Source organism: Marmota monax, unplaced genomic scaffold (assembly GCF_021218885.2).
Source record: "Marmota monax isolate L192 unplaced genomic scaffold, Marmota_monax_Labrador192_F-V1.1 WCK01_AAM20220418_F8-fsc00001, whole genome shotgun sequence".
Lineage (NCBI taxonomy): Eukaryota > Metazoa > Chordata > Mammalia > Rodentia > Sciuridae > Marmota > Marmota monax.
Window position 1 is genome coordinate 52,370,000 of NW_026693777.1, and position 21,334 is coordinate 52,391,333.

General features: G+C 42.8%; 1 protein-coding gene, 1 long non-coding RNA gene and 1 other non-coding gene across 4 annotated transcripts in view; 2 read left to right on the forward strand and 1 right to left on the reverse strand.

Moving 5' to 3' along the window:
- Positions 1-356: 356 nt before the first annotated feature.
- LOC124104387 (uncharacterized) overlaps positions 357-21,334 on the reverse strand; it is a 36,115-nt gene continuing 15,137 nt past the window's right edge. Inside the window, exon 2 of the long non-coding RNA XR_006855418.2 lies at positions 357-1,056. This is a non-coding gene — a long non-coding RNA (uncharacterized LOC124104387). The remainder of the gene's footprint in view (positions 1,057-21,334) is intronic.
- Positions 9,756-21,334, forward strand: part of Gldn (gliomedin) — a 72,878-nt gene continuing 61,299 nt past the window's right edge. For both annotated transcript variants that reach the window (XM_046461314.2, XM_046461313.2), the window contains exon 1: positions 9,756-10,266. In XM_046461314.2, the coding sequence (XP_046317270.1) occupies positions 9,904-10,266 (363 nt within the window). In that variant the 5' untranslated portion in view covers positions 9,756-9,903. The remainder of the gene's footprint in view (positions 10,267-21,334) is intronic.
- On the forward strand, positions 16,668-16,740 carry Trnag-ccc (transfer RNA glycine (anticodon CCC)). Its single transcript has one exon. It is a non-coding gene; the product is annotated as a tRNA-Gly (tRNA).

The following is a 21,334-nucleotide window of genomic DNA, read 5'->3' on the forward strand; positions in this document are numbered from 1 at the left end:
TTTGATCAGAGTGATGGAAAACTAACAAGGAAAAGCAAGGGAGTAGAGGGAGCAAGAAGATAGGTATTTTAGGAAAATCCCTCCTCATGAAATAAGGACTGGGTAATACCTCAACAGACAAACATATATACTGACCCAGGAAGATAAGCGTAGTATGATTGCATCTTCTCAAGAGGTATATCTGTATTATGGGGTGGGATTGGATGGGAAGTGGGCTGTTCAGTGGGCACAACCTCTTAATGTATACAAAGCAAAAACGTGCTAGAATCATGAATGGTTTTGTCACCAAAGCCTAAGGAGTTCCCACACAGGGGACCTCAGACTCAAGATAAGTGGAATTTTTGCATACACGCCAGTCAGAGACATAGACAAAGGTTTATTTAGGAAAACAGAGACACATTCCGGGAGAATGTAGGCTCTCTCAGGGAAGAGACATTGGGGGGCGGTAAAGTAAGAAGTACACATTCAAGAGAGAATGCAGGCCATCTCCAAAGGGAAAGTTGGTGACCCCTTGGTGTGGGGCATTGATATTTATAGAGGGACAAATGCTAGGGGCTGGACTAGAGGTGCAGCCAAGGCAGAGGTACACAACTTCGCACCAGTATTCCCAGTGCTTGTGCCTTTCCCTCATGATACATTTCCAGGCAAGGGCATGGGCCAAGGGCATGGGTCAAGGGTACAGTCTAAGGACATGGACTGGGTTGCTCATCAATGCTTGTATTTTAAAGGTTCATGGGTACTTCCTGCTTTCCAGGGCTCCTGGCACTCCTTTTTTGAGACTGTCTTATCTTTCCATTTCTGTATCTCCAAATTCATGTCTCACCTCTCTCCCAACCCCCCAAGACTTGTGATCCCTTATTTTTAAGGCTCAATGAAGGGCAAAGATCCATCTTCTATGGCTGCTTCAAGCTGGTAAGGAGTGGTGATGCTGCTTAGCCAGGGATCTAAAGTCTCTCCTGCCTGGTCTAATGCAGACAGAGAAAAGACTGGTCCCACTTGTTGGGTTGGGTTGGAGTCCTCGCATTGCCATCATCTTAATCATGAACTGGTTGCAATCTGGAAGATACAAATTTCAGAAGGAGATTAAGAAGTATAGTAGCCAAAGGTCTTTTTTTTTTTTTAATAAGCCAACTGTTTTCATTTACAATGGTTATTTTTAGACTTCAAAATGCATTCATTGGTAAAGAACAACTGTGGAATTAATTTTATGTGAGCATAACAGTCTGTTTTATCTTCTTTGTAATAACTACCTTCTTGGGGATGAGAGCTCAGATAGTCCCGAGTTTCATCTTCTGAGCATTTCTTCCCTCTCCACTCAGGCTGCTCTGGGGGACTCCCTTAGAGGTGATAGTACAGATGAGTGCATTAGCTGACATGCCTAAGCATCATTGGGCCTATTGAGGGTGGCCAGGCAGAGTTCTGATTTATTAGAGACTAAGGAAGAAGGCTGTCTATTTCAACAGAGTAATGATGTGAGGTAGCCCTGCAGTGGCACTGGCTAGGTTAATTCTGGGCCCATTAGCTTTATCTTGGGAGGCTTAGCCAAAGGTCTTAATAGTAGTAACAGACAAGTTAGCTTAAATAGTTTTATTTACATCTCAAGTTCTGGATTTTTTTCTTTCAAAAGCATGTCTGTTAGATCAGACTTAAGTCAGGACAACTCAGGAAAAACTTAGAATTTTGGCCAAGTCTCTTTTGTGGGGGAGTGGGGGAGAGTTTACCAGGGAGTGAACTAAGGGGCGACTGGACCACTGAGCCACATCCCCAGCACTATTTTGTGTTTTGTTTAGACACAGAGTCTTACTGAGTTGCTTAGCACCTAGCTTTGGCTGAAGTTGGCTTTGAACTTTTGATCCTCCTGCCTCAGCCTCCAGAACCACTGGGATCACAGGTGTGGGCCAAGCCAAGTCTTTTTTGATAGTTATCATCAGACACTCATGAATAACGCCCCTTTTTCTGTAGCTTCTTGGCTTCACTTACTCTTGGTAGGGCTGACACAAGTACACATCTCAAGTCATGTTTTACTTTTAAATATCTATGAATGGCCGGTTTTTTTGTTTGTTTCCTTTTTTTAACTTTAAGACTTTGCATACAGCAGTGCATCAGTGATACAGTTCCTTTGGGTTTCGCCAGTGATTGTTTTCCATCAGTCACTGCAGGAAGATTCAGCAAGCTTTGTTTTTCTTTCAAACATGCATTCAACTAAATATGATTCAGAATAGATTACTACTTCCTTTTTATCATTACAATTAGCTAAAAACAAAATTGCCAAACTGTTCACAAAACAGGATTTGCTTTAAGACCAACTCGCAGAGTTAGTTGAAGACTAACGGTGCAGTGAGCTGCTGGACCAGTTTAGCTAAGTGTCAGGAGCAATATGAAGAAAGTCCTGGTTGGAGGCGCAAGGCTCCAAGGCTTCAGACTAGCTGTGGAACCTCAGTGGTGACTGTACAGCTCCATCCACAAGCAGTTATTTGCAGGGTGATCACCATGGAGGGGGAACATAGCTGTAGGTGGATGTTCTTGGGACCCAGTTCGTGGGCACAGTGACCAGATGAGGGGCAACAGGAGTTGGGCATTGGGCAATCAGCAGGTACCTACTAACATGGTCACAGTGTTCCCAGCAACCATGTGCATGGTGATTCCAATGCCTCTGAGCTGCATCCCATGGTGTGGCGGATGATGTGGGGGGATGCTGCATACAGTGGCTGTGCGTGGTTAGTGCCTTGCTGTGTACAGGCTCTGCTGGAGGTAGGTACTTCACACAGGGTACACAGCAGTCCGGCAGTGGGTGGGGGACCAGGACACTTAGTAAGGTGTGCCAGGAGTGTGATCTGTTTAGAAGGTGGAATTTGCTCAAGCGCATGTGTTAGGAGTACAGGCAGGAGCTGCTGCTGGGTAGACCCTGGGGAAACCAGTTCACGTCACCTGGGGCAGCACCTGGGCTTTCATTTCTCTTCCATCCTCATATTTGTAGATTAGTCTTTGGCTATGCTGCCCTGCCGGGTGACCCCTACTTTGGCCCCAAATTAACCTCACTCCCTTCCACTGTTAAGGTCAGCAGAGATTCCTTAGGGGCCACTTTGTGGAACGTGTGAGAAGCCTCTTGTCTCCTTTAGTCTTCTCCTCCACCAGTTTTGCCTCTTCTCGGGATGGGTCAGTGTCTCTCTGACTACATGTGGCTTCCTTGGAAGCTTTAGGGAGAATTTTACTGTTTTTCTCACATTTGATTTTTAGCACATACTGGTAAATTGACTTCTTTGTAAATTATTTTCTTTTCTTTACATAGCAACTCTCTTAGTCCTTTAAACTTTAGGTTTCATTATTTGTTGGGTATTAATAGAGTAATGCTTCCTGTTTTGTCACTTGCATTTACCTAGTATCTATTTCTGCTCCTCTTTTTTATTTTCGACTTTTCTTTATCTGTCTTATTTAGATGTGTTTCTCTTTTATATATAGCATATAACTGTTTTTTTTTAATTTTTTAACCAATCTGATATAGTGTCTCTTTTAAGGGATTATTCTATTTATTCGAATTTAATATAGCAAACAGCATACTTTTTGTCTATTTTATTAATGTTTATTATTCATTTGTTGCCACCACCCCCATGTCCTTTTTGTTAATTATGTAGCTTAAATTTCTGTTCTTTTTTTCTCTTGCTAGAGAGATTAATTCTGTTTTTCAGTCCTATCAGCTGCCTCATTCTTTTTGTCACTCAGTCAAACTCATAGGATTAATTTATTATATAAAGATAAGAATCCAACTGGTTAGCCATGGTGAAGTACCTCCTGGCTCCTCTGGAGGCTAAGGCAGAAGGATCAAAAGTTTGAGGCCAGCCTCAGCAACTTATAGAGATCCCTTATTTCAGAGGCTTAGAATGAACCCTAACAGCAGAAATTCCTTGGATCCTTTCCCTGCCCCCATTCTCCCGCCTCCTGTCCATTGTCTTGCTCATTTCTAACTAGTCCAAACTTTGGGCCAAAAAGCTTCCTACTTCCTAAGCAGGGGTATGGGTGAGTGTTGATGAGCTTTCTGTACCTTGAACTTGGGAAGTCACCTAACTTTCCTGAGATTTGGTTTCCTCATCTATGAAAGGGCAGGTTCTAGGACCTGCCCTTGGGGCTGGGAAGGTAGCTTAGTGGTAAAGTGTGCACTTGGTAGGTGTGAGGGCTGGGTTTCATCCCCTGCACCACATTTTCAGAAAAGAAAATAAAGAAGGCCTGCCCTGCCCACTTCACAGTCTTATTATGGAACTCTAGTGACATAAGACAGTACTTTGAAAACTGAGGTGCACTATACATGCAAGGCTTTGTTTGATCCTTTCAAAAAAAAAAAAACAGTGGTTCAAGTTTCATCAATGGGGCTTTGCAGTATTAACTTACTTCGGTGGACAAGGCAGTTTCAAATTCATGAGTGATTCTCATGATCTCACAGAATCCACTCCTGGAGCTTCTCTTCATATTTTAATGGTTTCTAAAGACAATCCCTTTTTTATTCACTGAAAGGCCATACTCCAGATAAAAAGTGAAAGGCGTCTCTCCACAGCCTGACACAGTATTGATTTAAGTTTAGTAATGTTGGAATTGGCAGACCCGTATCCAACACTAATCAGGTGGTTGACCTGTGTCCCAGATTCCCCTTGAAATAGTCACTTGCTGCCCCGCTGCAGGGTTGAGGTTAGGACACGTCTCAGCTGCAGAGTTACCTAACGCAAAGCCACACCATCTGAGGTTGCCCTCATCTATCCTATGACCAAGGAGACAGGGGTAAAGTCCAGTCATCTCTGATGGGTCATACACCATCCAGAGCTCACAAGTGGCTTGGCCAAGGCTTTGCAGGGCTGTCTTCAGTTGGACTTCTCTGCCCAACCCTGTCCCTGCCCCCCACCCCTGCCTTCACAGGTGCTGTCCCTAAGAAATATCTTGCATATCAAATTCCATCTCAACATCTACTTCCAGAGAAGCCAATCTGTACAATTGGCTACAATGCTCCAGAAGGGCAGGATGGGATAGGGAGGGTATGTTTGTTGTGAAGAAATAAAGAATGGAATTGGGGGGATTGAAATGATCCCACTACAGCAATCAAAAGACAGTTCTGCATCTGCTGATGAATGGGTGACTCAAAAGTCAAAGATACTGCAACTATGATAGGCAGAAACCTGTCATTACTTGCCCAGTTTAGATTAAGGTCTCACAAATGAAACAGTATCACCTAATTTTGTTCTCAACCCTAAAGGTTCCCTGAGTTAATGCTGTCAACTAGAGCCACCAAAAGTGGATTCCTGGGGCTGGGGCTGTAGCTCAGTGGTAAAGCGTTCGCCTCGCATGTGTGAGGCACTGGGTTTGATCCTCAGCGCCACATCAAAATAAATAAAGATACTGTATGTTCATCTACAACTAAATAATTTTTTTAAGTGGATTCCTGAGAAAATGTTGACATACTGGAGACTAACACAAACCCCAGATAGCATCATGATTATCCAAGTAATCTAAGTGTTGGTTCCAGGTCTTTCAATTATCTTTCTATCTGCAGATAACAGAGGAAGAGGCATTTGCTAAAACTCAAATGCCTTACTCCATTTGAAAAAATGGGTTGAAAGGCTGAGGTTGACCCTGGTGGAAGAAAGAGATGCACATAGTTTCTCTACTAACTAGTACTGGTAATAAAAGGTAATCTTTAAAAGTGAAAATCTGTCATTCATCCACACAGCCCTCCCCTTTGTAGCCTTACACTTCAAATTCCTCATTGGCTTCCCGTTGCTTTTACTAGGACCCCAACCCTACAGGTCTCACCCATGGATTCTGGCCCCTGGCCTGGCTCAAGCCTCACTTCACTGCCTTCTCCTCCCTCTTGATGCTGTCCGTACTGCAGCCTCCTTACCCTTCAAGTAATAATAAGGGTAGCTGAAATAACATCAGTACCTCCTGCCCTGGGGCCATGACCATACCGTTCCCTCTGCGACTCTGCAGTCCTGTTCTGACCCTCACCTTGTCAGCAATTACCCTGCTTCAGACTCCGGCTCAAAGTTTCATTACCTCAGACAAACCCCTGTTGACCCCCCGCCCTTAGGCTCCTCAGTGATGGCATCTTACAGAATCCCGCTGCCTCCTCTGATGACGCGTCTGTGACAACTAGGTTAATCTCTGTCTCCCCACTTGGATGACAGGCTTCAGGAAGGCAGGAATGAGTTCTTGTTTCTGTCTCCACTCTATTCCTAGCTCCCAGCACAGTTCCTGGCAGACAGTAGGCAGGAACCACTTATTGAATAAATGGATATGAATGGGGCGGGGGGAAGAAGAAGAAGAAAGAGAATTGATAACTTTGATTGGGTGGTTTGAAGTTGGTTTTTGTTGTTGTTGTTGTTTGGTTGTTTTGTTTTTTGTTTATTTGTTTGTTTTGTTTTGTTTTTGTTTTTTGTGGTACTGGGGACTGGACCCAGGGGCACTTTACCACTGAGCTCTGTCCTCAGACCTTTTAATTTTTTATTTTGAGACAGGTTCTCACTAAGCCGTTAGGCCCAAATTGCTGAAGTCTCCCAAGTCACTGGGATTATAGGCAGGCATCACCATCCCCTACCATTGGTTTGAAATTTCTTAGGTTTAGAATGTAGTAATGGGAAGTTAAAGGAGAGGAGACTGGGTGAAAGGTGTATCTGGTGGCAACTTTTAAAGAGACTTTCTTCCCAATCACTGGCAGGGACAAAAGCTAGGGCAGACAGCAGAACACCATCAGGAGTCACAACATAACTGCTACCCTCATGTCGGATCAAAATACCCAAGTGCCAAGCCTTAGAGTAAATGAAAATTATTCACTTCACAATCAGGAGGAGATGCTGTGGAATTAAAATTGGAGTATATTCTTGAATTGGATTTGATTCTCTAGAGCCCTAAAGTTAACTAGCTAGAATCATTTTTTAGGGACCATTCTATTTAACCTTTGGAAATAAAGTATCTTCCTTTTAATGAAAAAAAATGCTTCTCATTGTAAAGAGAGTACACAGTGTTCTTTGGCTTCTTTGGTGTCCAGAAAAGGGAATTCAGATATCTCCTTGTGCCCCTACTATTTCTTGAATCTTCCATATCAACAAAGAGGTCAGACTGATAGCTACCTTTTACAAAAATAATAATAATAAGTAGAAAGTACCAACTCATCCTGAGAAATACCAGGTAGGCATACTATGGAGACGAGACATGTCTGCTTCTTAAGAAGTCTCAAGAGGCTTAGGCATCCACAAATTGAAGGGCCCCACAGAACTCATGTCAAAGCCATGCTACTCAGACAAGAGCTCGAGTTTGCCATGCATTCAAAAGTTCTGTTGCTCAAGAGCATCAATAAAGTGTGATTACCAACCAGTTGATTAATCAACTATTCCTACTTGGCACAAGTTCCTGCTGTTTCCTGCTGTGATGGCCACAGTGAAGGTAGGTCCCTGACTTAAGCACACTATAACCTAAATGAGAAATGAAGATGTTGATCAACAACACAATGCACAGTGTTGCTGTCCACGAGCTCATACAGCCTAAGAGCAAAATTAATAATTAAAAAGCAGTTTCCCAAGAGTTATCTGTAAAATTGCAAAGCCTAAAGTGCAGTAAAAATAAAATATTTTGAAGAGAAAAAGCAGCTTCAAGCTCAGTTCTACTTGATTCCAAAGCTCATGTGCTCCTGACCACTGAGCTCCTGGGGCTTGCAGAGTCCAAAGAGAGGGAGTGTATGGCAAGGCAAGACTCAGTGAGGAAGGGGGGACACCAAGATAGGCCAGAGGAAGAAAGTGGATGTGTGGCACCTTGATGGGAAGAAGGTCTGAGAAGAGGGTCCAGGAGCAAGAGCACAGAGCAAGGCAGCTGCTATGCTATATGATGGGCACCACAGGGTCAAACAAGACACATTACCTAACCTCAGGAGAATTATGTTTTATTGTGGAGGGTGGATGTTGGTGACAGATGGGCAACGGTAACATTAATGAATGTTAGGGTGAAGAAAAGCCCAGAAGCACCACTGTGTTCCAACTGCTCACACTGCCTGCCTCATTCATTCCTACATCTCAGATGCCCATCACAGTGCCCAATACACAGTAAGCACTCAGTAAATATTTACTGAATTAAAAGAAGAACTTACTGATGCTGAGCCCCAACTCTGCCTCTCGGATGGCTCCTTACCATCTGCCCTAATTGTGACATGGATCAGAAAAGAAAGACAATACACAACAATTCTTCAAAGAAGTTCCAGTGTGTTGGAGTTGGGTGGAATTGAACAAAGTTGTCTACATTGCTGCCTTCCCTGCTCAGTCATCATGTCCCCTTATCAAGGAACTTTCCTAATTCTACCACATCCTGTGTGCCCTTTAGAAGACTGTTCTTAGACAATACTCAAGTTGGTTAATGTTCTTATTCAAATTCGGGAATCCAGACCCTGACACAGAGTTCTGGTTAAGGTGTAACTTCAGTATCCTTATTCTTGCTGGGAGGCTCTACTTGCTGGAGAGGAGGTAAGAAATCTAATGTCACTCTGTTTTTTTTTTCTCCTGTGCCACAAAGCCTACCTGTAGGTGTGCAAATCTTTGAGGAGTAGATGGTTACAGAGCTCCACTGTTAAATCAAAAGATGCTTACCTCCTACCCATTACCCTGCTGTTCTTCCTCCAGCACTGGCTGAAACAACCATGGCCCCCTGCTAGAAGTCCATTTTCCCTGACTATGCCAGGTGGCTTGATGACGCAGCAGCCATCTCCTTCTTGGGTTATCTACTATGAAAATAGCAATCTAAGCTTCTGGTTGGGTCTTCGCATATGACCAGGGCCTCCTATAGGCCCCAGGGTCCCAGCAAAGCATTACTATTCTGGAAGAAGCAGAGAAACATGGTGAGTGACTAGGTCCTTTCAGGAGGCTCAGAAATGACTAAGGAACAGTGGCCCTTGAAGCAGAACAAGTGGCTGCGCTAACAAGAAAGTGAAGGTGTCCTGAAAAGGTAATAAGCATGGAACAACCACAGGGCTAAGTAAGGTTCCAACCTGAACCAGGCTCTCCAGCCCTTAAGCCAGAAAGAAGTTCAGTATAGTCTTGGGATATTCTCAACTGCCCCACCCCCACCTCAGCGGTGATGGAAAAGGGTCTCCTGACGCTTCATTTTTTCCTCATAGCTCTCTGCCTCCCAGATATGGGTCTCATGGGAGAATTCTTGGCTTGTCAAATCTTGGAAATCACCCTTTGGGATAAGTCCTGCTTGCCAGGCAGGTCTGGGCTTCCTGGTTCTGACAGTAGCCTTTTTAACCCTGTAACACCAACTGTCTCCTTGTCCTCAACCATGCCCTTCCAGGGGAAAGATCTTAGAATCTTCAGTGGTTACATGAGGCCCCATGTCCTTGGAGAGGGGTGACGGGCATCCTGGTGCTGGGTCCAGCAGTAAACCTCCCAGGGACAGTGGACTTCTGCCTTGGCATCTGGACATGCTGATCATTTCATCCAAAGAAGGCAGTGTAGGGGGAATGGGATGCAATCTAGAGACTTCTCAGGCCTTAAGAATTCCTGCCTTCCCCCTCAGTCTGACCCTCGCTGTGCCCGTCTGGGTCATGACAATGCCCACTGGTTATACAGGGGGGAAAAAAGGAGAGTCCAGTTTGCTGGTTTGCTTGGCCGGCCAGGCTCTGGGAATGCGAGCCTTGCCCGCCCCTCCTCCGCGGGCTGTCTCCACTAGCTTCTCACCCCCTTGCTGCACGCCTGTCCCTTCGGGCTGCTCCGGCGCCACCTATACAGTCCCCAGCCCGCCTCGCCAACCCCGCGGAAGAGCGGCGTGACTCACAGCGCTGCCACCAGCCCACGGTTTGCTGGAGGCAGGCGAAGGGTATAAAGACTGCCCTGCGGGAGGGGACCCAACCCTGCCCTGCCTAGCCCGAGGCTCACAGACATGGCCCCAGGCGCCGAGCAAGGACACCGGGCAGCAGGCTGGGGACTGCGTGGCGCCCTGGCAGCGGTGGCATTGCTCTCTGTGCTCAATGCGGCAGGAACGGTGTTCGCGCTGTGCCAGTGGCGCGGCCTGAGCGCTGCGCTGCGGAAGCTGGAGGCGCAGCGCGGCCAGGAGCAACGCGAGGACAGTGCCCTGCGTGCCTTCTTGGCGGAGTTGAGCCGCGCGCCGCGCCGTGCGCCAGCGCCACCCCCGGACCCCGCGAGCGCGGCGCGCAACAAGCGCAGCCATCGTGGGGAGCCAGCACAGCACATCCGCACAGAAAGCCAGGACATGCTGATGATGATGACTTACTCCATGGTGCCGGTAGGCGGGGGCTCGTCTCCCGGTGGCGCCCCCGCCGGGCAGAACCTCGGGAGGTGTGGGGAAAAGGGAGGCGAAGTGCTGTGGGGAGGTCCTTGGGCGTGAGTGTGGCTAGGGAGGTCACCTTAACCCTTCTGGGATCAGTTTCCTCATCTGTCGGGGAAGGGGTGACGGGCAAGTCTCTTCCACGTCTGGCATCATGTGAGTCTTCAGGTGAATGGATTCTCTTTTCCTTCCCAACTTAGGACAGTTTTTGCCTCCTGATATGAACGGAGCCACAGAGGTCTCAGGGATCTGCCTGTGCCACTCGCCTGTGTCAGGGTCTCTCTGAAAGATGGAGGCGACCTTTCTGAAATAGCTCAGGCATCTTTAATAAAAGGCTTCTTTCCCTGGCACAGTCTAGTGGTCCAGCTTTTCACTTGACCTCCGCTTGACCCCACGAAATTGTCTACCTAATTTAATTGTCTCCGTTTAAGTAAAAGTCAGCCCTGATTTTACTGCCTTGGGACCTAGATGCTGAGAAAGTTGCTCTTGGATCTCAAGCTGTTCCAAACGGAAGAAATCAATACGGAGCAATGTTTCTTTAAAAGCACTGGCAATGTTGAGGTTCTTAATGTGGGGCCTGAGGATTGCCCTTTGTGTGAGCTCCAGAGAATCTATGGAACTCCAGAAACTTGCCAGTGTGTGTGTGATGGTACCTTACCCTCCTGGGGAAGGGTTCATTGTTTTTCATTACATTTTCAAAGGGGCCCTACTTCTCTCTCCATCTCTCCCTGCCTCTCTCCCTCTCCCCACCCCCAAGAATTATAACACACTGTTCTAAAGAAAGTCTTTAAAACGAAGCCCCCACCCAAATCATTTTTCCAGCTTTAAGTTTCTTTGCTTTTGCTTATTTCTTTTTTTTAATATTTTATTTTTTAGTTATAGGTGGACACAATGTTTTCATTTGATATTTATGTGGTGCTGAGGATCAAACCCAGTGCCTCAAGCATGCTAGGCAAGCGCTCTACTACTGAGCTACAGCCCCAGCCCTGCTTATTTAATTCAATAATTCTTTAACAAATATATTTAGATCATATTGCAGTTCCCCATTCCACCTCATTATCCATTAGAATAGCTCCGATCTTGTTTCACTTTATAATTAGGAAGATTTCAGTTGTCACTTCAAGTAATCCATAATTCAGAATCCTAGGTATTTGAAAAGAAATCCACTTAAAGCATCTGTTATCATAAAAGCTGCTAAATATCTTATGTGAGCTTGACTGCTTTTAAAACTACAAGTAATACACACTTCAAATAAATCTTTTGAGAGAGATCAAATTTTCCATTCCTAGCTTCATTTATTTTTTTAACTCATTTAAAAATCTGAGCCTAAGCAAAAATTTCAAAAAAGAGCTGTAAAATGAAGACTTCTTAGGGGAATTTACCTTTCCTCTCTCTTGGCTCTTGACCCTGCATTTTAGGTGTTTTTTGAAACCTTCAAAGAGAAATACATGTGAGCATCAACATTTTATATTTTTAATCCTGTGTTTAAGGTAAAGACTTTAATAACCAAATTGTCACCTGTTCAATCACTAACACAAGAAAATGGAGAGACTCCTTTCAGAGTCAACCCGAAAGGTAGATTTAATTCTAGGTGATCTAGGAGAGCCATCACCAGCTCTTACAGAGTAGAGAGCAGAAACATCGCAATCATCAAGCTGGGAAGCATTTGTAGATCATCATCAGCATGTTCCTCACCTGCAGCTTGTGTGTTTTGATCTTTTCCAGCCACTGAGGGACTTGCCCAGAGGCCAGGAGAAGGCAATGTAATGCTGCTGACTGTCCTCCTGAGGGTAGTTCTGGGTCAGTGGTTTAGAAATCACCTGGAAGTTCATTAAAACGCAATTGTTATAGCAATATTCTCACCATTCATCTTTTCAAATTTGCTCATGTTTACTATCTGCTTTTCTCAGAACAAAGAATTATTCACATGAGAACAATTTAAAAAAAATCACTGGGCACCTCTAGTAGAGAAGTTGTAAGAGAAGAATCTAGAATATATCATGGAGGTAGTCATGCACATTTCTCATGGTTGAAGTCTACAACTTCCTCTTGCCTTGTTATAGAGCACCAGAACTTAAATGAGAGTGAGACCCGAGGCCCTCACCCTGAGGTCCTATGTCCTTAAAGATCTAGGAACAAAGAAATAAGCTCTACACAGACTAATATCAGTGTTTTGAAAATCCTTCCAAAATGGTTTGTTTATCCAAGTTAAGCCTCCTCAAGCTGACTGACACTTCATATTTTTTGTGCTTTTGGCTGAAAGTACCTTCCTCAGCATGGTAATTCTGATCAGCACATTCTGACCAGAAGCTGGTTGGCAGCTGTAAATGACTTTTAAAGAGGCATGATAATTAATTTTTACTGAAGTACAGTTAATTTGGTACAGCCAAGCATATTAAGACTTTAAAAAGCAAGTGGGTACTTTGGAGGAAAAATATTAAAAGTGGCAGTGGATGAGGCCTAGGAAGCAATAAGCCAGGCCAGAAATGGGACCCAGGATCTGGTGAGGGGTAAGGAGGAGGTAAGATTCTGCTGCTTCTCTTGAATCTTTCTTTCTCCCAAATCTTTATATTTTTTTCTAGCTTTTCTTCCCAGCAGATACTCTCTTTCATCCCCTTCTTCATATCATACCTGTACTGATATTCTGATAGTTTTATCATCCTATCTTTCTTGCCCCAAATCTAGAACATCCAGAAAGTGTTTGACAAAAATCAAATTAATCAAACATAGAAGATGTAACACCATGAGGTTGGTAAATGTGTAGCCACAATAATCACTGCTCTGGGGGACCATATATTTCTATACCCAGGGCATTGTTCAAAATGCTGAGCACCTAACAAGAAAAACAATCTTACTATTTTAAAGTAGCAGTTGCAAATCCCAATGATTTATTCAAAAAAGGCTCAACAGCTATCAGACACTAAAAAGGCACATTTGACAAAATTTAACACTTATGCTTGATTTTTAAAATATGCAATATAATGGGAATCATGGATAAAATACAGTTTATATCTCTCACTCCCCAAAACCAGCTTTGCACTTAACAGAGAAATTCTGGAGATGGTCCTAGTAGTCACTGTTAAGACAGGGATGCCCACTGTCACTATTAGTATCTCAAATTGTCCTAGAAGGATTAGCCAAAGCAATGAGGCAAAGGAAGTAAGGAAGCAAAAGTCTGGCTATATTCAGATCAAACCAAGAGAAACCCAAGGGAATGTCATGATAAGCTATTTCAAACAAAAACAGAATTCAGTGGGAAGTAAGATATAAAAAATAATACAAAGAAATTGATAGACTTCTTTTTTTTCTTCTTTAAGATAAGAGAGAGAGGAGAGAGAGAGAGAGAGAGAATTCTTTAATATTTATTTTTCAGTTTTCGGTGGACACATCTTTATTTTATTTGTATGTGGTGCTGAGGATCGAACCCAGCACCCCGCGCATGCCAGGCGAGCGCATTACCGCTTGAGCCACATCCCCAGCTCCTGATAGACTTCTTATACAAAGATATAACAGAAGAAAAGATGTGCAAAAACTTGTGTATGTATCTATATCTATATCTTTGGAATGAAGAAAGGGCTGGGGCCAGGAGAGAAAGGGCTGGGGGACTACTCTGAAAGATCACAAAAGATTCAAATAAATGGAAAGAAACATCTTTTGTAGTAGGACTTTTAGCATCATATTAAGTTAATTCTCCTTAAGTTAGTTTATCAATCTAATATTATTCCAACATAAAAATACCGATAGTCTCTCCATCTACCCCCACTTCCCAGGAATAGACAAGCTGATTCTGAAGTGTACATGGAAAAGTAAAGTCACCAAACCTGCATTGCAAGGAAATGACTATAAAAGAAGAGGAATGAGGAGGACTCACTACTAGTTGTTAAAATATAATTAAAGCCTGATTCATTAAAACAGTATGAGATATGAATAGACAGACCAATGAGAAAAAAATAGAAAGTTCCTAAGTAGTTCTAAATATATTATGTCAATTTAGTACCTGTCAAAGATAGCACCTCATATCATGGGGGAAGGATGGAGTTAAGAAGTGATATTGAGCTGGGCTCCATGGCGCATTCCTTGTGATCCCAGCTGCTTAGGAGGCTGAGACTGGAGGATCTTGAGTTCAAAGCCAGCCTCAGCAAAAAGTGAGGCACTAAGCAATTCAGTGAGACCCTGTCTCTAAATAAAATACAAAATAGGGCTGGAGATGTGGCTTAGTGGTTGAGGGCCCCTGAGTTCAATCTCTGGTGCCTAAAAATAAAAGAAGTGATATTGAGACTAAAGGCAAGCCCTCTGGGAAAAGCAAAAGTTAGAAAAGCATGGTTCTGTTCCCACAGTGTGCAACACAACAAGCCCTAAGTGGATCAAAGATACACATTTTTAAAAAATGAAACTAAAATTACTGAAAGAAAATATGAACAAGTTCATTTTTAATCTTGAATTGCAAAGGTCTTCATTCAAACTGTAATTCAAAAGCCAGACACAAACAATAAAGAAATAAATTTTAAAAACACATGAAATCTCAACAAAACTTTTACATGGCAAACAACAACATAAATACCTCAAAGGCAAAAGTAAATGACAAGCAAGCAATAGTATTTGGAGCACATAACGTAGCTACATAGTCTTCCTAATATGTAGCTCTCCTAAAAGTTGATGCCAAAAAAACCCCAAGAATTTAATATGAAAATCAGCAGCAGAAATATGAATCCAGTATGAAAATGGAATACATATTTCCCAGGAAAAGAAATATAACTATCTTGTAAACACATGGAAATATATTTTTAATTTAAAAATACAAATCACAACTACCCTGAAGTATAATCTTTACTTGTCACAATGACAAAACTACCAAGGTTTTACAGTAGGCTCTATTGAGGAAGCTGAAGGGAGATAGACATACTCTTACACTGATGTTTGGAATACAGAATGGTACAACCCAAACAGAAAGCAATTTGGTAAAATCTAGAAAAATTACAGATGTATTTATCCTTCGACCCAGCAATCTCACTCATGAGAATTTATCCTGCACAATTGACTTTCTCACCTATGAATGACACATGTATGTTGTCATTCATTGCAGAATATCTGTGAAAGCATAAGTCTGTAAATAACCATGGCCATCAATCTAGGAGTAGTTAAATAATCTGATCTATACACCTACTACTAGGTAGCTGTAAAACAAGAATGAGGAAATTTTCTATGTACCATTTAGCACAATCTCCAGGATATATTGTCAGTGAAGAAAGCAAAGCAGAGAAAAATGTATATTACATCATCTTGTATAAGCAAGAAGGAGAAAAATAAATGAACTAATAAAAGTGCTTACTTATGGAGAGTGGGAATGAGCCTTTCACTGTATAGCTTTTTGTATTGTTTTTGACTTTTGAACCATGTGACTGTGCTATTCTTCTTAATATGAGTAAAAAAAGGCTCATAAGCCCCAGTTACATGGCAGCTGCTACTAGGCATGATAGAGATTTTACCAACCTCAGGTTCTGTCTTTGTCTGTTTCTGTTGCTATAACAAAATACTGGATGCTAGGTGATTTATGAAGAATAAATTTTTATTGGGCTTATGGTTCTTCAGTCTGGGAGGTCCCAGAGCATGACACAAGCATCTGGTAAGGGTTCTACTGCTGCATGATAGCATAGCAGAGGCACCACAGTGAAACAGAGCTAGCTTGTTAGCTCAGATCTCTCTTCCTCTTATTATAAAGCCACTAATGCCATCATGTGGACCCCACCCTCATGACCCCATCTAATCCTAACTATGTCCCAAAGGCCCCACCTCCAAATGCTGTTAACAATGTGAATTTTAGGATTGGGTTTCCAAAGTGCAGACCTTCAGAGGATGCATCCAAACTAGAGCAGGTTCAGATGATCTATCTAAAGAGGAAGTGCTCACTGAGGGTTGCTACACAAAAACCAGAGCCTAGTGTGCCTGATCATGGTATTTTTGTCAAGAGAAGTAAAAAAAAAAAAAAAGAACCTCTGACTTTTCATGTGATATCTCTCAACTTTCAAATATTGACAGCAATGCAAAAGAAAAAAATTTTTTAATTGGCTGACACTGAGTTGGTTGAACAACATTCACATTGTTAGAGGCCCTGTTAGGACGTGCAGTCATGAGTTTGTAGCAGTCTCATCTCATAATCATGAATTTTGAACAAAACTGGCTTTATTTAGCTTGACCACAACCATGTTATTTACCAGTCGGAATCTGAAAAGTAAGAGGTAACTATGTCACGGTTACTATTGCTATTACTGGTTGAGATAGAAATGATACTTTTGTATTTGGTGTGGTTTGGGTTTGGTTTTGTTTCCTTTTCTGCTTTTAAAAGTCCATTCCATGGGGCTGGGGATATAGCTCAGTTGGTAGAGTGCTTGCCTCCCATGCACAAGGCCCTGGGTTCAATCCCCAGCACCACCAAAAAACTTTAGTGGAAATTTCCTGTCCCTGTGTTTTTTCAAAATCATGCAAGGAGGAGATTCTAGCTGGACTAAGTGTAACACATAATTGTTTCAAACAAAGGCTTTTCATGATGACTGTTATATAGTACACTCATGTGAATCTACAAATTCTGTTGTTCATGGGAGGTGGTGGGAATCACATTGCCTCTAGTAACAACTCCTGCTTGCTTGGGTGCTCTATATCCCTAAATTAGCTGTGCCAAGGTTTACCTCCCTTTCCCACCTCCTTGGACTATATACTTCCAAATGGTATGAAAGTTGAAGATTTAGACCAGGGATCAGAAAACTATGGTCTATAGGCCAAATCCAGCTCAGGTCTTGTTTTTGTACAGTGCATGAAGAAAGAATGGTTTTACATTTCAAAAGCTGTGTGTGGGGTGGGGGGTCAAAAGAATAAAAATATTTCATTCCATATGAACAATACATGAAATTCAAATTTCAGTAACCATAAATAAAGTTTTATTGGGATATAATCACTGCTATTTGTTAACTTACTGTCTGTGGCTGCTCCTGCATAACAGCTTCAGAATTGAATAGTTCCAACAGTGACCAAGCGGCCCACAGAGCTTAAAACATTATCTGTCTGATCCTTTAGAGAAAGTTATCTGACCTCCCACATAGACTGTGGAGCAACAGCACTAGGGTTAATACTCTGGAGAGCCCAAGACTACTAAATCAGGGTTGTTCAGCTTTGGTTAAATCCGGGATATAAGACCTCCCCCAAGGAGACTGCATTCAGGATCCTGAATCTTCTTGGATGGAGGCTGTAAGGCTGAGCCACACTACTAGCTTCACAGTCAAGAGCAGTCAATTTGAGGGCAGCTTTTAACCACCCACTAATCTCAAATGCAGGCCTCTTTCAAATTCTGTTCTCTTTAATTGAAGAAGACAGCTTGTGTCCCTAAGTCCTGCAGTATGAAGAAGGCCCAGATTAGAAATTAGAAGCCTAATACAGAAGGACATTGAAGAAAGGGTATCCAAAGCTGTAAAACCACACAGAGAGCCTGGGACTTGGGTTTCCATGTCCTTCTTCAAAGCAGAATGTACCCATGGACTTGGGATGCCAGGACAGTATATTCTGAGCACATGACATTGTGCAGCTGATTGTATGTCAGATGCCATCTCTAGGTATCAATCAATGGTGGGGAAGAACTTAAAGCTATGTTTCTGCTAAGATTGTGCCCAGTGGTCTTGGTACAGTGAATGTGTCCATAAACTCTTGTCTCAGGGAATGATGTACATGGAGGAAGACAGGAGAGAGCTGGCCTTTTAGCTCCATCCTTCAGACACTTTACCGTACATGCTTCACATGTATACAAACAAAACATTTCCTATAGATAACGTTAGTCATCCATATTCATCCACAGATTCAACCAACCACAGATGGAAAATGTTTTTTAAAAATTGTATCTGTGGGGCTGGGATTGTGGCTCAATGGTAGAGCGCTTGACTCACATGCTTGAGGCCCTGGGTTCAATTCTCAGCGCCACATACAAATAAATAAATTTTTTAAAAAAAGATATTGTGTCCCTCTACAACTAAAAAAAAATATTTTAAAAAAAATGCATCTGTGGGCTGGGGTTGTGGCTCAGTGGTAGAGTGCTTGCCTAGCACATGTGAGGCCCTGAGTTCAATCCTCAGTACCACATAAAAAAATAAAGTTACCTCATTTAAAAAAAATTTTTTATTTACATCTGTGCTCAACATGTATAGACTATTTTCTTGTCATTATTTCTAAATAATACAACACTATTTAGATAGCATTCATATTATTTTAGGTATTACAAGAAATGATTTCAAGTATACAGAAAAAGGTGCTTAGTCTGTATACAAATGCTATGCCATTTTACATAATGAACATGAGCGTCTCTAGATTTGGGTATGGGGGGTGGGTTGTGAAACCAATCCTTGTCAGATACTGAGGGATGACTACATATGATTATCATGATTCTCTATGGGCATATGTAAGAAACAAGTGGGTCAAGACAGCATCTGGAACCATGGGAACACGGTGGGTCATGTTGATGGCATGAAACCATCTGGACCTGCTCCCAGATCCCAGCCCTATCAAAAAGACCCTGGTCTCAGTTATACGTGGTAGCCACACCTATAAACCCAGTGACTAGGTAGGCTGAGGCAGGAGGATCACAAGTTCATGGCCAGCCTCAACAACTTGGCAAAACCCTGTTTCAAAATAAAAAAATAAAATGAGCTGGGGCTATAGCTCAAAAGCAAAGCACCTGGGGTTTAATTCCCAGGACCAAAAAAAAAAAAAACTCTAGTCTTTTGCCAGCCAAGGTAGCAGAGGTGAAGGCAGAAGGAACAAGCCTGCAGAGCCCTTGTGGCCTGAGCAGGATGGGGCCTCTGGAGCCCACTGAATTATCTGCTCTCATCTTCATGCTCACTGACTCCCTGGCTCTTACTCTACCTTCACTGCCACCAGGCAGAGGAGAAACTGGATTTTTGTTGTGGAACCCAAAGCCACATGATCCCTAGAAAGTGCCTCTCTGCTCTAGGGAAACAGCAGACCCCCACAGACCCCATCATTGAGAGGTGCTGCATACTAAACCATAGACTGAGGGATCCTTGGGTGAAGGGCCCTTTCTGAAGGAGTAGCAGAACCTTCTCGATCACAGGTGCTCCCGACACCCTTGTCTCAGGATCTCTCTGTGGCAGGCCCAACCTCCCCTCCACCTGGCTCTGCTGTACCTTCAGCCTTTGTGTGGCTGCCCTAAAGTAGAACAACCTGGCATCCATTCTTCATTATTAAGTTCCCAGTTAGATTCTCTCCCTGGTCCTTGTCTGAAGTCTGAGGTGGTGAGCACCGTGGACCAGGAATCAGACGGATTCACCTCCTGGTCCCACAGGTTGATGGCTGGGTGGCCTTTGGCCGTCTTTTAACTTCTCCAACCTTCTATTTCCTCATCAGTAAGACCTCATAGGGTTGTTAGGAGGTTTAAAACATGTAGTATAGTAGAGGTCAGGTTCTCACTAAGTGTTGGTTGCTATTTTTAAAATGAGGCACTATCTGGGGTGATTAGGTTTCAACATGTGAGTTTCAAGGCCACAAAAAACATTCAGCCCATGGCAATCACTATTATTTGTCGGTCCTTCTTGCCCCATGCTCTCGCCTCTTGTATCTGTGTTTTCTGTTTCCAGTTCCTTTGGAGTGCCTGGTCGTCTGTTGTCTCTGCTCTTATCAGCTGCTGCCTTGGGATAATATCTTAGCTCATGGAGGATTGGTATTACACCAACTAAATCATCTCATCAATGACAGTGAGACAGAGTGACTCTTGAGATGGTAGCAGGGCTTCTTCAGTGGTTCAGGATTTCCAGCTCCCCACCGCCCTGTCCACCGCTGTTGATGAGGGGTGGCACCACTGAAAAGGAGTGATCTTCCCCCGCTTCCTGACTAGCTTAGCTGTTGTTAAATTCTGTTAACTTCCACTGATTCCTGTTGGTGGCATTCCTGAAAAAAAAATTGTTTTTGTATGTAAGCTTTCATTTGGAAAAATTGAGAAAATGGAAGTGAAAAGCAAAGCAAAACAACTTCCAAGAAAGTAAAACAATTTACTTCTTAGGGGCGGGGTCTGTGTTCTCCAGTTCTCCCTATATGGGAACTATCAGAACAATACTCAATTTGATTTAAAAAAAAAAAAACTTATGTGATTAAAAAAAAAAAAAGACATTCATTTTTTTCTCTCTCTACATTCCTCAAACTCCCCGCCACCCCACCACCACCAAAGAAATCCTTGGCCAAATCTAGTTGACATTCAAGCTTAATTTGCATTCATTTTATCTACAGACTAAAGGTCATGTTATATGAAACAAGCTGAAGCTTTTAGGTTGTGATTCAGCTATAAAAGGAGCATTTTTCAGCCCATCAGTTGCTTTTATGTAGATCTTTGAGTTTTAACAGCTCTATGTTTTAAATAGATATAATTTGCTTCAAGTTAACTAAAGTTCAACACTGAATTTTCTTTACTGAAAGGTAGAGTTAAAGTAACAATGCCAACTAAAGATCATTCAAAATGCAATTTGTGGAGTTTGTTCTTAATGCAATAATAGAGTAACCCCTTCATCTGCCACTCAGAAAAAGTATCCTGTGCTTGACAAAGTGCTGGGGACCTTGAGGGCTCTGCCTGGGATAGATATAAAAACTGTGAAGTTCTAGAAATGAATTATGGATAACTGTACCCTAGCTAAAATATTGAGCTGGTGACCACAAAATAATTCTCCATTTTTTTTTCATTTGAGCAAGTGAGTAAGCAGAATCTGGAATCCTTTTCAGTAAACAGCAGAAAATGGGGCTAGGGGCATGACTCAGTGATACAGCACATGCTTAGCATTTGTGAGGCCCTGGGTTTGATCCCCAGCACCACAAAACCAAAAAACAAAGATAGAAAATGCCATCTCTCCCCAAAAGCAGTCCTTGAAGACGTTGGTATCAAATTCTCTGAACAAGAAGAACTTTGGGGAAAAATCCTTTACAGTGTATTATGTGATGTGTCAAGAAGAGAGGAAATCAATCCTCTCTCAGGTGATGGAGGCCG